At 37.1% G+C, this 12,031-nt stretch overlaps 1 protein-coding gene across 18 annotated transcripts in view; it reads left to right on the forward strand.

Moving 5' to 3' along the window:
• The window catches only part of dysf (dysferlin, limb girdle muscular dystrophy 2B (autosomal recessive)), a 78,775-nt gene that overhangs the window by 19,680 nt on the left and 47,064 nt on the right, over positions 1 to 12,031 (forward strand). For 12 of the 18 annotated variants that reach the window (XM_089129659.1, XM_089129658.1, XM_089129649.1 and 9 more), the window contains 20 exons: positions 205 to 235; positions 431 to 546; positions 665 to 791; positions 891 to 994; positions 1,862 to 1,930; positions 2,214 to 2,257; positions 2,568 to 2,650; positions 4,150 to 4,182; positions 4,454 to 4,569; positions 6,221 to 6,334; positions 6,450 to 6,627; positions 7,578 to 7,702; positions 7,791 to 7,897; positions 7,983 to 8,178; positions 8,595 to 8,741; positions 8,855 to 8,986; positions 10,005 to 10,171; positions 10,271 to 10,385; positions 10,544 to 10,649; positions 10,764 to 10,906. In XM_089129659.1, coding sequence (XP_088985785.1) covers positions 205 to 235; positions 431 to 546; positions 665 to 791; positions 891 to 994; positions 1,862 to 1,930; positions 2,214 to 2,257; positions 2,568 to 2,650; positions 4,150 to 4,182; positions 4,454 to 4,569; positions 6,221 to 6,334; positions 6,450 to 6,627; positions 7,578 to 7,702; positions 7,791 to 7,897; positions 7,983 to 8,178; positions 8,595 to 8,741; positions 8,855 to 8,986; positions 10,005 to 10,171; positions 10,271 to 10,385; positions 10,544 to 10,649; positions 10,764 to 10,906 — 2,253 coding nt within the window. The remainder of the gene's footprint in view (positions 1 to 204; positions 236 to 430; positions 547 to 664; positions 792 to 890; positions 995 to 1,861; positions 1,931 to 2,213; positions 2,258 to 2,567; positions 2,651 to 4,149; positions 4,183 to 4,453; positions 4,570 to 6,220; positions 6,335 to 6,449; positions 6,628 to 7,577; positions 7,703 to 7,790; positions 7,898 to 7,982; positions 8,179 to 8,594; positions 8,742 to 8,854; positions 8,987 to 10,004; positions 10,172 to 10,270; positions 10,386 to 10,543; positions 10,650 to 10,763; positions 10,907 to 12,031) is intronic. The other 6 variants (XM_089129651.1, XM_089129655.1, XM_089129650.1 and 3 more) reach the window with 1 other exon arrangement.

Below are 12,031 nucleotides of genomic sequence, written 5' to 3' on the forward strand. Positions count from 1 at the left end.
TCTTCCCTCTGTCCTTCTCTTGTTAATCACTGTCTTCATTTGGTGGTTTCTTCTCATTTCCAGTGAGTTCCAGGATATCTTTATTTTGATTTTCTTTACTGGTCACAGTCATGTTTTTTCTTAGAGCTATAATTTTCAGCACACATGTGCCTGTTATTTCAGGCTTTGCTAATAATACGGCTGGTTTTGTGTTTTCTCTTTCAGCTGGATGTTGGCATGGTGTATAATGAACACCGTAAGTACCACATAGTCATAATGTGATGTTAATTGCTCTTCTCCAAAGCACCAGTTTGATTGTGTCTCAGAACAAACAAACCTCTGGACATGTTTGTTTTTTTAGACTCAATTAAGCTTGTTGCCTCTAAAATTTAGCTAAAATCCACCCCAGTGTTTTATATTTAACAGTTTTTTTTTCTATTCCACTGAACAGGACATGCCATTCTCAGGAAATGGTTGTTGCTGTCAGACCCTGATGATCTTTCTGCAGGGGCCAGAGGTTATTTGAAGGTCAGCATGTGTGTGCTGGCAGCAGGTGATGAACCTCCGGTAAGTGAGATAGAGAGAGAGAGAGATCGAGCATGGTTTAGCTGCAGCATGTTAACAAATTGAACCTTATTGTAAAGTTTTCTCTCATTCTTTTGAAAACAACAATTCGGTGTGTTAGATGGATAAGAAAGAGGGTCTGGAAGAAAAAGAGGATATAGAGGGGAACCTGTTGAGACCAGCTGGTCTTACCCTGAGGGGGGCCTCGTTTACTGTCAGAGTTTACAGGGCAGATGATTTGCCTCAGAGTGAGTATCAAACACGTCTGTGTGTAGGTGTGTTTCTGTTTTTCAAACAGAAAAGCCTTTTCTGTTTGCTTCTGTTTATCTGCTCTCCTCTTTTGGCAGTGGATGATGCTCTTATAGATGATGTCAAACACTTCCTTGGTTTTGAAACCAATCGTAAGAACTTGGTGGATCCATTGGTGGAGGTCAACTTTGCAGGCAAAACGGTACTTCTGTCTTTATAACTGGTTGAATCATGAAGTATTAAGCCTATAAAACCCACCGTAGCATATTTGATATTCAAATTTCTAATTGATAAAGACGATCAAATGCTGAAATGCCTGTTGTTCAGAATCTGCTATGTGCCTTTTGTCATCTTACCTTTAAGCAAGGAAAAGGCCTTTTAGTATAATTCTGAAAATCTCCCCATTCAGGTTGAGATATACGAGTCTTTGTGCTACTTTTAAGTAAACGAAGGAATAATTTGTTTATTGTTAGTAATATTTTAAGATGAACATTTACTGGACTAAAGCAACAGTGGTTTACTTGATGCATATTTCTTTTTATTTTATTTAGAAAAATCTTGTTAAATTGTGAGTATCAAATATGATAGATCTAACTTTTTTGAGGAATGTTTATTTGTACATATTCTTTGTCAATGTATTACATTGCACTGCATTACATGTTTGGCTCCTCACAAAACAAAACAAAACACGAGCTTTGATCATAAAACTAAGCATTTAAATATCATCTTACTATGATATATTATTGACATGTTTTTAGTGAGACCTATATTTAAGTACATTTAATGCAAAAATTCTGCTATACTGTTACAAAGATCTCATTGATTTAAATTATTAGATAAATATAGCATATTTTTGCTCAGTTTTGGGCCCCTGAATAAAACTTACATTTTTTTCCCCTCTTCCTCTTCAAGTATGAGCTCCATATTATCTTATTTCATACTATATGAGCCATAAAAGCCTAATGTTTCAGATATGATGTAATTTTTTTGACTATTATTTTATATGTCATGGTTTATAGGATTAATAATTTGCTCAAGAGGTACCAATATGATATTTTTCTATTTCTAGATGAGTAGTAAGATTCTGGAGAAAAATGCCAACCCTCAGTGGAACCAGAGCCTCACTTTGCCCATCAGGGTAAATGACATACACTCACCTCACAGAACAACCTAACAAGTCTTTCAATATGGCACCCTTTAGCGTCAATATAAGACGCAGATATACATGGGCCAGAAGGCGCCTCCTAGTGGTCTATCCCTAACCCTACCCCAGACCTAAACCTACCCATAACCGAAGCGTGTTATATTGACGCTAAATGGTGCCATGTGCTTTGGATTAAGACACATTGTCAAAAGCGTCACTATATGATGCCCTAGGATGAGAATGCGTTGATTTATTAACAGTCTGTTTTTCACTCCAGTTTCCATCCATGTGTGAAAAGATGAGGATACGCATTTTAGATTGGTGAGTACAATTTTTCTTTCATGTGTTTAAAACTTACTTGTAGGGTAATCGCTACAGAATCTGTTTAAAACAAAACTCAAAACATACCTTTTTAGAGAAGGCTTATACTATGAGACTATTTGAGCTTCCTTTTTCTGTATGTAAATATCTTTTATGTTATTTTATTGTTTTAAACGAGCACAATGGTCAGCGACAGTTGTTTTTTTGTGCTATATAAATAAATTAACTAACCAGTGTATGTTAATATGGATTGCTTTGTTTATGATGTGAATGTGTTATCTTACATACCTTCCCATTCTCCTTTTCTCAGGGATCGCGCTAGCCACAATGACGTAATTGGCACAACGCACTTATGCATGTCCAAAATCTCAGCCCCTGGAGGAGATATTGAGGGTAGGTGGTGTTTTGTTGTGTACAAATTGCTTCTCAAAATACAGTTTGATTGAAGGTTGTTGTTGAGTGCAGTGGCAAATCTAGAGGGTCATTGTCTTGCTTTGCAATTTTTGTACTCTCTATATCGGTGGTTGTTAACCTTTTTGACTCCAAAGACCCCTATTGTCCTCAATAAGATTCAAAGACCCCCCTTCCCCCGGGTCCCCTCCCTGGTTGAGAACCACTACTCTATACTAACCGTTTATATAGTGTATATTGATGTGTATTAAGTGTATTAATTCTGCACAACTAACAACATCAAATATACCTTCTGCAAAATGGTATACTGTATCTTGTCAATTGTCAATTCCTAGTGCAAGAGCTTGTTAGCATAAGTCCTTCCCAAAACTCACAATTTGTTGAGCCAGAACTAGACATGTTGAGTTACTCTGACAGCAGTGCTGTTTGCCACACTCTTTGGGAAGTCAAACAGCATCAAGAAATGTATTTGTAGTGTCTCTATTTATCTAGTAGTTGTAAGTAACGCATCATCAAAAAAAAAAATATTCTTCACCTTGTGCATTTACACAAAGTGCATTTGTCAATGTTGAGAGACATCACATTTTTCAGTGTGTTGGTTCCAGTGTTTAAGTGAGGAAAAACTCTACTTGTTGTTTGCTAGCTGATTTATTGACTTGATTTTGTATCACTTCGTATTGTCATCATGTAAGAAATGAATTGGCAGTGATTTGAAACTTGAGAATGAAATTAACACTGCATTTTGGGGAGTGTTGTGTAAAATTAGCTTGTATGTTTTACTCTGAATTAGAGACAAGGATGACTAAAACAAAACAAAAAGAGTAGCTACCCAGACAGCAAACTGACATTGAAACAATGTGGAAACGACGTCTCTCATGACATTGAAACAACGTTGATTTTGCTCATCGAATTAACGTTGAACCAACGTCAGACGCGGCATTCTTCAAAGCTAAATGAAAATCGAAAATTGGTTTGCTTTCATAACGTTGAAACAACGCGTTGATTTCAAGTTGATTTTCCGTTAGTTTTGAAAGAATGACGCGTCTGACGTTGGTTCAACGTTAATTCGATGAGCAAAACAATGTTAGATCAACGTTGTTTCGATGTCATATTTCCACGTTGATTCAATGTCAGTTTGCTATCTGGGTACTTTTTAAAATCCTCACATGCTATTGTCAAGGATGTATGACAGATCAAAATTGTAGTATTGTTGCATTTGTGGGGAAAAAAAACAAGTGATTGTAGTATATTTTAGTGTAACTGAAATTGGTTTCAGTATGTTAGCAGTTAGCAGTTGGTTGTGATATGTTGTGTGTTGCATAGAGTGAGTTTGTTGTGCAAATGTAACTCTACGTCTGGTGCAGACATGATTAATATAGGCTCGCGCATGAGTCCGTTTGCATGGCATCGGCTGCACTGCCTGCAGTATTTACTTCATCTATCCTTATTTTGTCTCAACTTTCATTTCTCTCTGCACTCAGATGAGTTCCTTCTCAGGACCTTCCACAGCACCAGTATGTGTGTCTCTCTGATCTCAAAAATCTGTGCTACCCTTCCTGTAGATCACACCAATGGCATGATTTTGCCTTTTTTGGGCTATAGTGCTTATAGCATAAGTTTCCTATAGCTTTATTTAGCTAGTCTTTAGATAAGGTGTTTTCTATGACTAAATGGCAAATGTATTTGCCATTGAAAGTGTCAACACGTTTGTTATTTGCTATTTATTTTCTAAAGCTAGAGGTTACTGCTGTGTGTCTAATTCTTGCTCTTTTATATATCAACAAGTTGATGACAATATAGGCTTTCTTCCGACCTTTGGCCCCTGCTTTGTCAACATGTATGGGAGCCCTAGAGAGTTCTCAGCCTTCTCGGACCCACATGAGGCACTAAACCTGGGAAAGGTGAGATTCAATATACAGTATATATATATATATGATACGTGATTACGTTTGTGACGTTTGTACATTTGTGATTACGTTAAATGTACGCTTAGACATGTGCAGGTATTCGGTAATGCGATAAATCGCGGTAATGAATATGCACGATATTGTTATCGCGGGCTCTTCAAAATACCGTGGAAAATAATAGATTCGAATTTAGACTTTTAGAGCGCGCATTATTTCCTTCAACCGCTCAAACACTGCGTGCTGCGCAGAACACGCGCGCACTCTGATGTAAACAATCCCCACATGTATGTGTGCTTGCGACAGTGCGCACTAGTCTAATGTAAACAATCCTCACATGATGAAGAAGCATGGCGGAACGCTCCCGACGATTTATCCCCGCAGGGCTGCCAACTCTCAGACATTCCGCTTGAGACTCAGCTTGACTTTCAGACAGGACGCGGAATACGCGCGCGACGCGCAGGGATGTTTTGTTGCTGCGTCGACCTGCATCGACCACGCCGGTGTTAAAGTTCAAAATAGTTAAACTTTTTATTTGTAAAATAGCAAATCGCGTTGTATCTGAAGGGCAACGTTGAACCAGCGTCGCGCATTCCGCGTCCTGTCTGAAAGGCGCTTAACGCATTTGGCACTTTTCACACGCACTCCCACAGAGAAAAATCACAGAGCAAGGTTACTTTTGATATGAAAGTTGTTATTGATAAATTGAAGTTGATAAATCAGCTCTTCTGATCACAGATCGTTGCTCCTCAGTTCAAGTAAACCGATCATCATCTTACTTTCGTTTTTATTTAAAGATACAGTATAACTTACCGAAAGGTATATTTACTTGTACATAATAACGATCAATCAGTGAGGTCAGTAACACTGCAGGAGAACAGTTGTGTCAAAACGTTACATTTACCTCAGGAAAGCCATTTAATGACCAGCACATTAGAAAATAGCAAGGAGTAATTTGCTAAATATTATATTTAATTTCTCTCTGTATGTTTACAGCATTATGTGAGGTTTTTTTTTCTTGAGAAACATTAACAGACTGAGGCCTGCCTAATATTTATCCAAATGAGTCAATATTGAATTAAGACTGAAATCAAATCCAAGAATTTAATTGAATAATACAAACAGTAACCTACCAGTCATTGTAACATGTTGTTACTAAACTTTAAACAATTTGGTTTAGTTTACCATATGTTTTGAAAATCACAATTACACATTGATACAAGTTGAGGTTTTTTTTAGAGACCCACAATGCATCTGTTTTTCTTGAAATATAATTTCATTAAAATATCGTGATAATACCGTATACCGCAATAAAAGCTCAATCAATTAACCGCAGCATGAAAATTTGATACCGCAACATGTACGCTAATGGATCAAGGTGCAACAAATAAATTCACAGCGAAGTTCGTTCGACTTTTTCGTTTTTTTGCTTAGAACTAAAAAATCTTTCTAAAAACACTCTACAGTCTTTTAATAGAAAACCTTAAAAGTCGAAGAAGGTCTTGTTTTTTTAAGTTTTGTTACAAGCTATTCACATATTAATAATAAAAAAAGTGAGTAATACATGTGAATTCTTCCAAATACCCCCTTTAATATTACTTACTGTAATAATACTTTAAGTTCCTATGTGTGTGTTTTTTTGACATAGGGAGAGGGTGTGGCCTATCGAGGACGTGTGCTGTTAGAACTTATTACGAAACTGTCTGATCAGGTGGAGCAAAAGATTGAAGACATACACCCTGATGACCTGCTGGTGGTAGAGGTGAGATCACAGTTATTCCTCCTGGGTTTAGCATCAGACATGAGATCATTTGACACAGGAATGCATCATTTAATATCAGTGAAAGACCACAGTTGTGTTGTGTTGTGTCGCACAGAAATTTATGCGAAAGAGGAAGTACTCCCTCTTTGCTGCATTCTACTCAGCCACTCTTCTTCAGGATGTGGATGATGCGATTCAGTTTGAAGTCAGTATTGGTAACTACGGCAACAAGTTCGACAACACCTGTCTGCCTCTGCCCTCCACCACTCAGTTCAGCAGGGCCGTGTTTGATGGTGAGAAAACACCTAAAGATTTATACTTGAAGTTGAAATGTTTAGGTCAACCATACATTTTGGAATGCCCCACATAAAATGTCCAGACTGCTATTTCACTTTGAAATGGATACTTGTGGGATTTGTTCTTCCTTTAACAGAAACACCAGAACATTTTTCCTGTGTTAAACATGTAATATATATATATATATATATATATATATATATATATATATATACACTGTACATACATACACATACCTTTATATATATATATATATACACACATACACAGTATATATGTATGTACAATATATGTGCCATTTCTTCAAAATAAATTAATAGTTTTATTCAGCAAGGGTACATTATCAATTTAATGCACCCTTACTGAATAAAACTACATTTCTTTCGAAGACATTTACTACATTTGTAACATTACAAAAGATTTTTCTAAAGACTTTCTAATCATCAAAGAAACCTGAAAAAAATGTATTACGGTGTGCACAAAAATATTAAGCAGTACAACTGTTTTTTGATAATAATAAAACATGATTCTTGAGCACCAAATCAGTATTTTACAATGATTTCTAAAGGATCATGTTTTCATGTCAAAATTCAGCTTTGCAACCATTACAGGAATAAAATAAATTATAAAATATATTAAAATAGAAAACAGTTATTTTTAGTTACTGTATTTTTACAAATAAAAGCAGCCTTGATGAGCAAAAGAGACTTCTTTTTAAAACTGAGTCTAAACCTTTGAATGATAGTGCATACTGTATCTATACTCGTAAAATGAACCTATGTGATTTTGTGAAGCAAAAAAAAGAAGAGTTTTAATTATTTTAACAAACAAAGTAGTAGGATTGAAGCTCAATAACATTTCATTTTATATTCGTATTTGGAAGGATCGTATTACCTATACTCCAAAGAGTGATCTAACATTGCTTTCACTGTTTTACATTATTTAGGCTGCCATTACTACTACCTGCCATGGGGAAATGTGAAACCTGTGGTGGTCTTGTCTTCAGAGTGGGAAGATATCGGCCCTCGCATAGAGGCCCTGAACATGCTGCTCAGCATAGTTGACCGACTGGTGAGGAGCATTTCTTCGGTCAACACATCAAAATATATCAAACCACAATCAGTTATGATTGTATTTCCTAACACGTTTATCATAATAGGAATCAAACCTAGATCAGGTTCAGCTGGAGCTCAAAGCAAGAAGTGACGAACAGGAAGTGGAAGAGAGGGTTGTCCAACTGCTTGATGATGTCATAGCCGACTGCAGGTGCAGATGTGCTCAAGTGTTTTGTAAAGATGTACCGCACTCACTATGACCAACTAAAGTGTTCTTGTGTGTGAATGTGCTGTAGTGAGGAACTCCCTGAGGTGGATAAATGGCCCTGTGTGACTCCGCTGGATAAAGCTCTGAGGAATCTGCGCAAGATTAACATGCAGCAGATCGTGCAGACGGCACTGGCGCTCAAACACGGACCAGAGACCGAGCTGAGTGCGGTGCTGGAGCAGGCTGAGGACTGGACCATGAGACTTCGTCACCTCGCTGAGGAGGTGAAAGAGCTGCAGCTTGCAAATAAATGATATATGTTGGTGGTTCCCTTTCAGTCCTTCATGGAACGAGTCATTTTATGCTACCTGCACCTGATTCAAATAGTGACATCAGCCTAATATTCCTGCTGCAGTCTGTGACATTAAAGGGATAGTTCACTTTGAAATTCATTTTTGATATGTTTTAGCTTACCTCAAGGGCATCCAAGATGTAGGTGTCTTTGTTTCCACAGTATTTTCAATTTTGACATTTTTAGGTCAAACCATTCTTGTCTGTCAGTCATATAAACTTTTCAAGTCATATCGACTTTTAATTTTGAATGGCTATAAAAAAAACTTGATTAATTACTAAAAATGTGCTATTAATTAGATATATATTTTTTAATCGATTGACGGCAGACGTTCTTTCTTTCTTTCAGCCCCAGAACAGTTTTCCAGATATAATAATCTGGATGCTTCAGGGAGACAGACGAGTGGCCTACCACAGAATCCCCACCCATCAAGTTCTCTTTTCCCAGGGTTACTGTGGCAAGCATTGTGGACAACTTCAGACGGTTTTCATGAAGGTAAACACACTATTTGAAGGCAAAGCACATACTAATGCTACAGTGTAAATGATGAATGGAACCGTAGGGGTAGTGATAAATCTCTGATTCTCTGTGTGTAATGTTGTGCTCAGTGTCCGCAGGAAGACGTGGGATGTAGTAAGATCCCAGCTCAGCTCAGGGTCAAGCTGTGGTTTGGACTCGCTGCTGATGTCAAGTCCTTTAACCAGTTTGCAGAGGGCAAACTATCTGTGTTTGCAGAAACGGTGAGTGGGCAGTTTCCCAACATGCATTTGTTTGGCGTTTCTTCACCCATGGGCCTTTGCCCTGTGGACTTTTAGTTAACACTTTTCGCTCTCACTAATTTATCAATTTCCCTATTAACAGTCTCCAGCAGTGTACTGTATATATATACAGCTTATTGATTTGGAAATCAATTTCACACAATAAACATTAAAATAGTTTATTTCGCTCTTTGTTTACATTATCATAGTTTTAATTTAAACATGTCACGATTCATTTTGTAAAATATTTTAAAACGTTTGCAAGTGAGAACAAAGTTGAAATCTACTAAATGTCCTGATAGAAAGATTTTCAGTAAAAATTTTTAATATTAAATTAGTACTTCTATACAGCAAAGAAGAATTAAATATAAATAAAAAATATATATGCCTACTTTTCTTTTAAACTTTCTATTAATCAAATTATCCTGAAAAGGTGCGTCATGGTTTCCACCAAAAAAATGATTAACTTTTCTCAAATTTGATAAGAAATGAGAAATGTCTCTCGAGCAGCCAATCAGCATATTAGAATGATTTCTGAAGGATCATGTGACACTGAAGACTGAAGTAATGATGCTGAAAACTCAGCTTTGCCATCATAGGAATAAATGACATTTATAAAGTATTAAAATAGAAAAGTTATTTTAAATTTTAATAATATTTCACAATATTTATCCTTGATAAGCATAATAGACTACTTTTAAAAACAAAATTACATATTAAAATCGAACAGTTCTTTTAAATTGTAATAATATCTTACAATATTTTGCCTTGATTAGCATAAGAGACTTTTTAAAAAAGCAAAAAATCTTACCAATTCCAAACTTTTGAATGGTAGTAAAATAAAACAAAGAATCACAGGAAGCTCATCCTTTGTTTTTATACAGTGAGTACTTTAGTTACATTTGTTTTCGCTTATTTGGTTGAATTTGGTTGATTGTGTCTTGTGTAGCATTGTGTGTTTGAGCTTCTGAGCTACTAATGGAGTTGTTTTGATCCACAGTATGAGAACCAGACTAAATTGGCCCTGGTGGGGAACTGGGGTACGACGGGTCTGACATACCCCAAGTTCAGCGATGTGACTGGCAGAATTAAACTGCCAAAGGAGAGCTTCAAACCCTCTCCAGGATGGAGCTGGGCAGGAGACTGGTATGTCAGCCCAGAGAAAACGTGAGTCTTATCATAAATGTACTCAGACAAGTATTAGTGATATCAACATCATAGAACACCCTGTGAAATGGCATAACATTGATGTGTCTTGATGCCCAGAATGCTGTACGACGCTGATGCAGGTCATATAAGCTTTTTGGAGGAGGTGTTTGAAAATCAGATGCGTTTGCCAGGAGGACAGTGGATCGGCATGTCAGAGGGATACACAGATGTGGTCAGTGTGTAGTTGTATTGTGACAAAACTGATGAAACTTTAGTTCTTTTTAAGTAGAGTGAAGTTATTTGTTTAATTCATGAGGCAATATGTTCTACATTAAAATCAGTTGGCCAGGAACTGACCTTTTTGTTCTTTATGTGTCCACTGGGGGGCAGAACGGAGAAAAGGCTGTGGCTAAAGATGAGATCGAGTGTCCCCCGGGCTGGGTGTGGGGGGATATTGAGTGGAGCGAGGATCTGAAGCGTGCAGTGGATGATCAAGGTATGGAAACTTTGAGAAGTCTTATGCCACTGACTTCTGCTCTTCGTTATTTTGTATATAGAGATGATTTTCAAAAGCAATGCATCTCTATAATAAATTTGTGTTTACCTGTAGGGTGGGAATATGGAATAACCCTCCCCCCGGACCGCCGGCCAAAGTCCTGGGCTCCATCCGAGAAGATGTACCACACCAACCGCCGGAGACGTTGGATCCGACTCCGCCGTAGAGATGTGCAGAAGATGGAGGCGCTTAGAAAAGTACATCATCAGTCGTTAGCGAAGTGTTCCCGCTCGGTTTGTTTTCAGTCAAAGAAATAACGAAGTTTCACATTGAGAGCAGCTTGTAAACAAAAGCGGAATCTTGGCTCCGAGCTTCAGTTAGTTCCCTTTGAATTCTGGGGGGATTCTGGTAAAGCTCAGGGTGGCGTGACATAAAGAGCTCTGTGTAGTCTCAGGAGGTCTTCCCCTGAACGCATCTGGTGAGAGGCAGATGGAGATCGAGAGGACACCTAATTAATCATGCCATCTGAGAATAATCTGAAATCAATCCCACACCTCGAATCCACTTGGCAGAAAAACCCAGGTCCAACTTTAAAGTCCCGCCGCAAATTTGTTTAATGTTCATCATCTGTGTGAGGGTGTGTGTTTAGGGGCATGTGTGTGCGACATGAGAGAGAGCGATAAAGCGGTTTGGTTTCAATCTGTGAAAGCCCTTATCCACACAGGCAAACAAGTTTGGGTAAAACACACTTTGTTGATAAAGATCTAAAATTAAATTCTGGAGATCACTGTTTCTGATAACAATAATGTTGTTGTTAGACTATAAAGCAAACATGTTGAAGTTCTTCAGAGTTACAGAGAATGGCATTGGGCCTCATTCATGAAACACGAACAGAATGAATTTGTGTATAAATCATTTGCAAATCCATTATGTAAATTGTCACATTCAGTTGAATTGAACAGTTTACATAAGAATGGATTTATGAACGATTTACACACAAATTTGTTCTGCTCGTGTTTCCTGAATGAGGCTCATTGTGTTTCCGTTTGGTTCTGCGGAAGAAACAAACAGGTCTACTAAAACTGGGTAAAGAACTTGTTTGAGAGAGAGGTTTGGGTTCAAAAGGTATATTTAAAATATAAGAACTAAATGACAGATACAAATCACTGTATTAATGTTCAAATTTAGGGGTCATTAAGATTTTTTTTTTAATATTTATGAAAGAAGTGGCTGATCTTATGTTTAAGGCTACATTTATTTTATAAAAAAAAATACTGTAAAACAGTTAGTGTAATTGTAATAATAATATTTCACAATATTACAGACATCTTCAGAAATGATTGCTGATTTGAAGCATTTCCGATTGTTATACTGATTGTTAA

The sequence above is a fragment of the Pimephales promelas genome, chromosome 1, assembly GCF_988280905.1.
Source record: "Pimephales promelas chromosome 1, fPimPro1.hap1.1, whole genome shotgun sequence".
NCBI classification, from domain to species: Eukaryota; Metazoa; Chordata; class Actinopteri; order Cypriniformes; family Leuciscidae; genus Pimephales; species Pimephales promelas.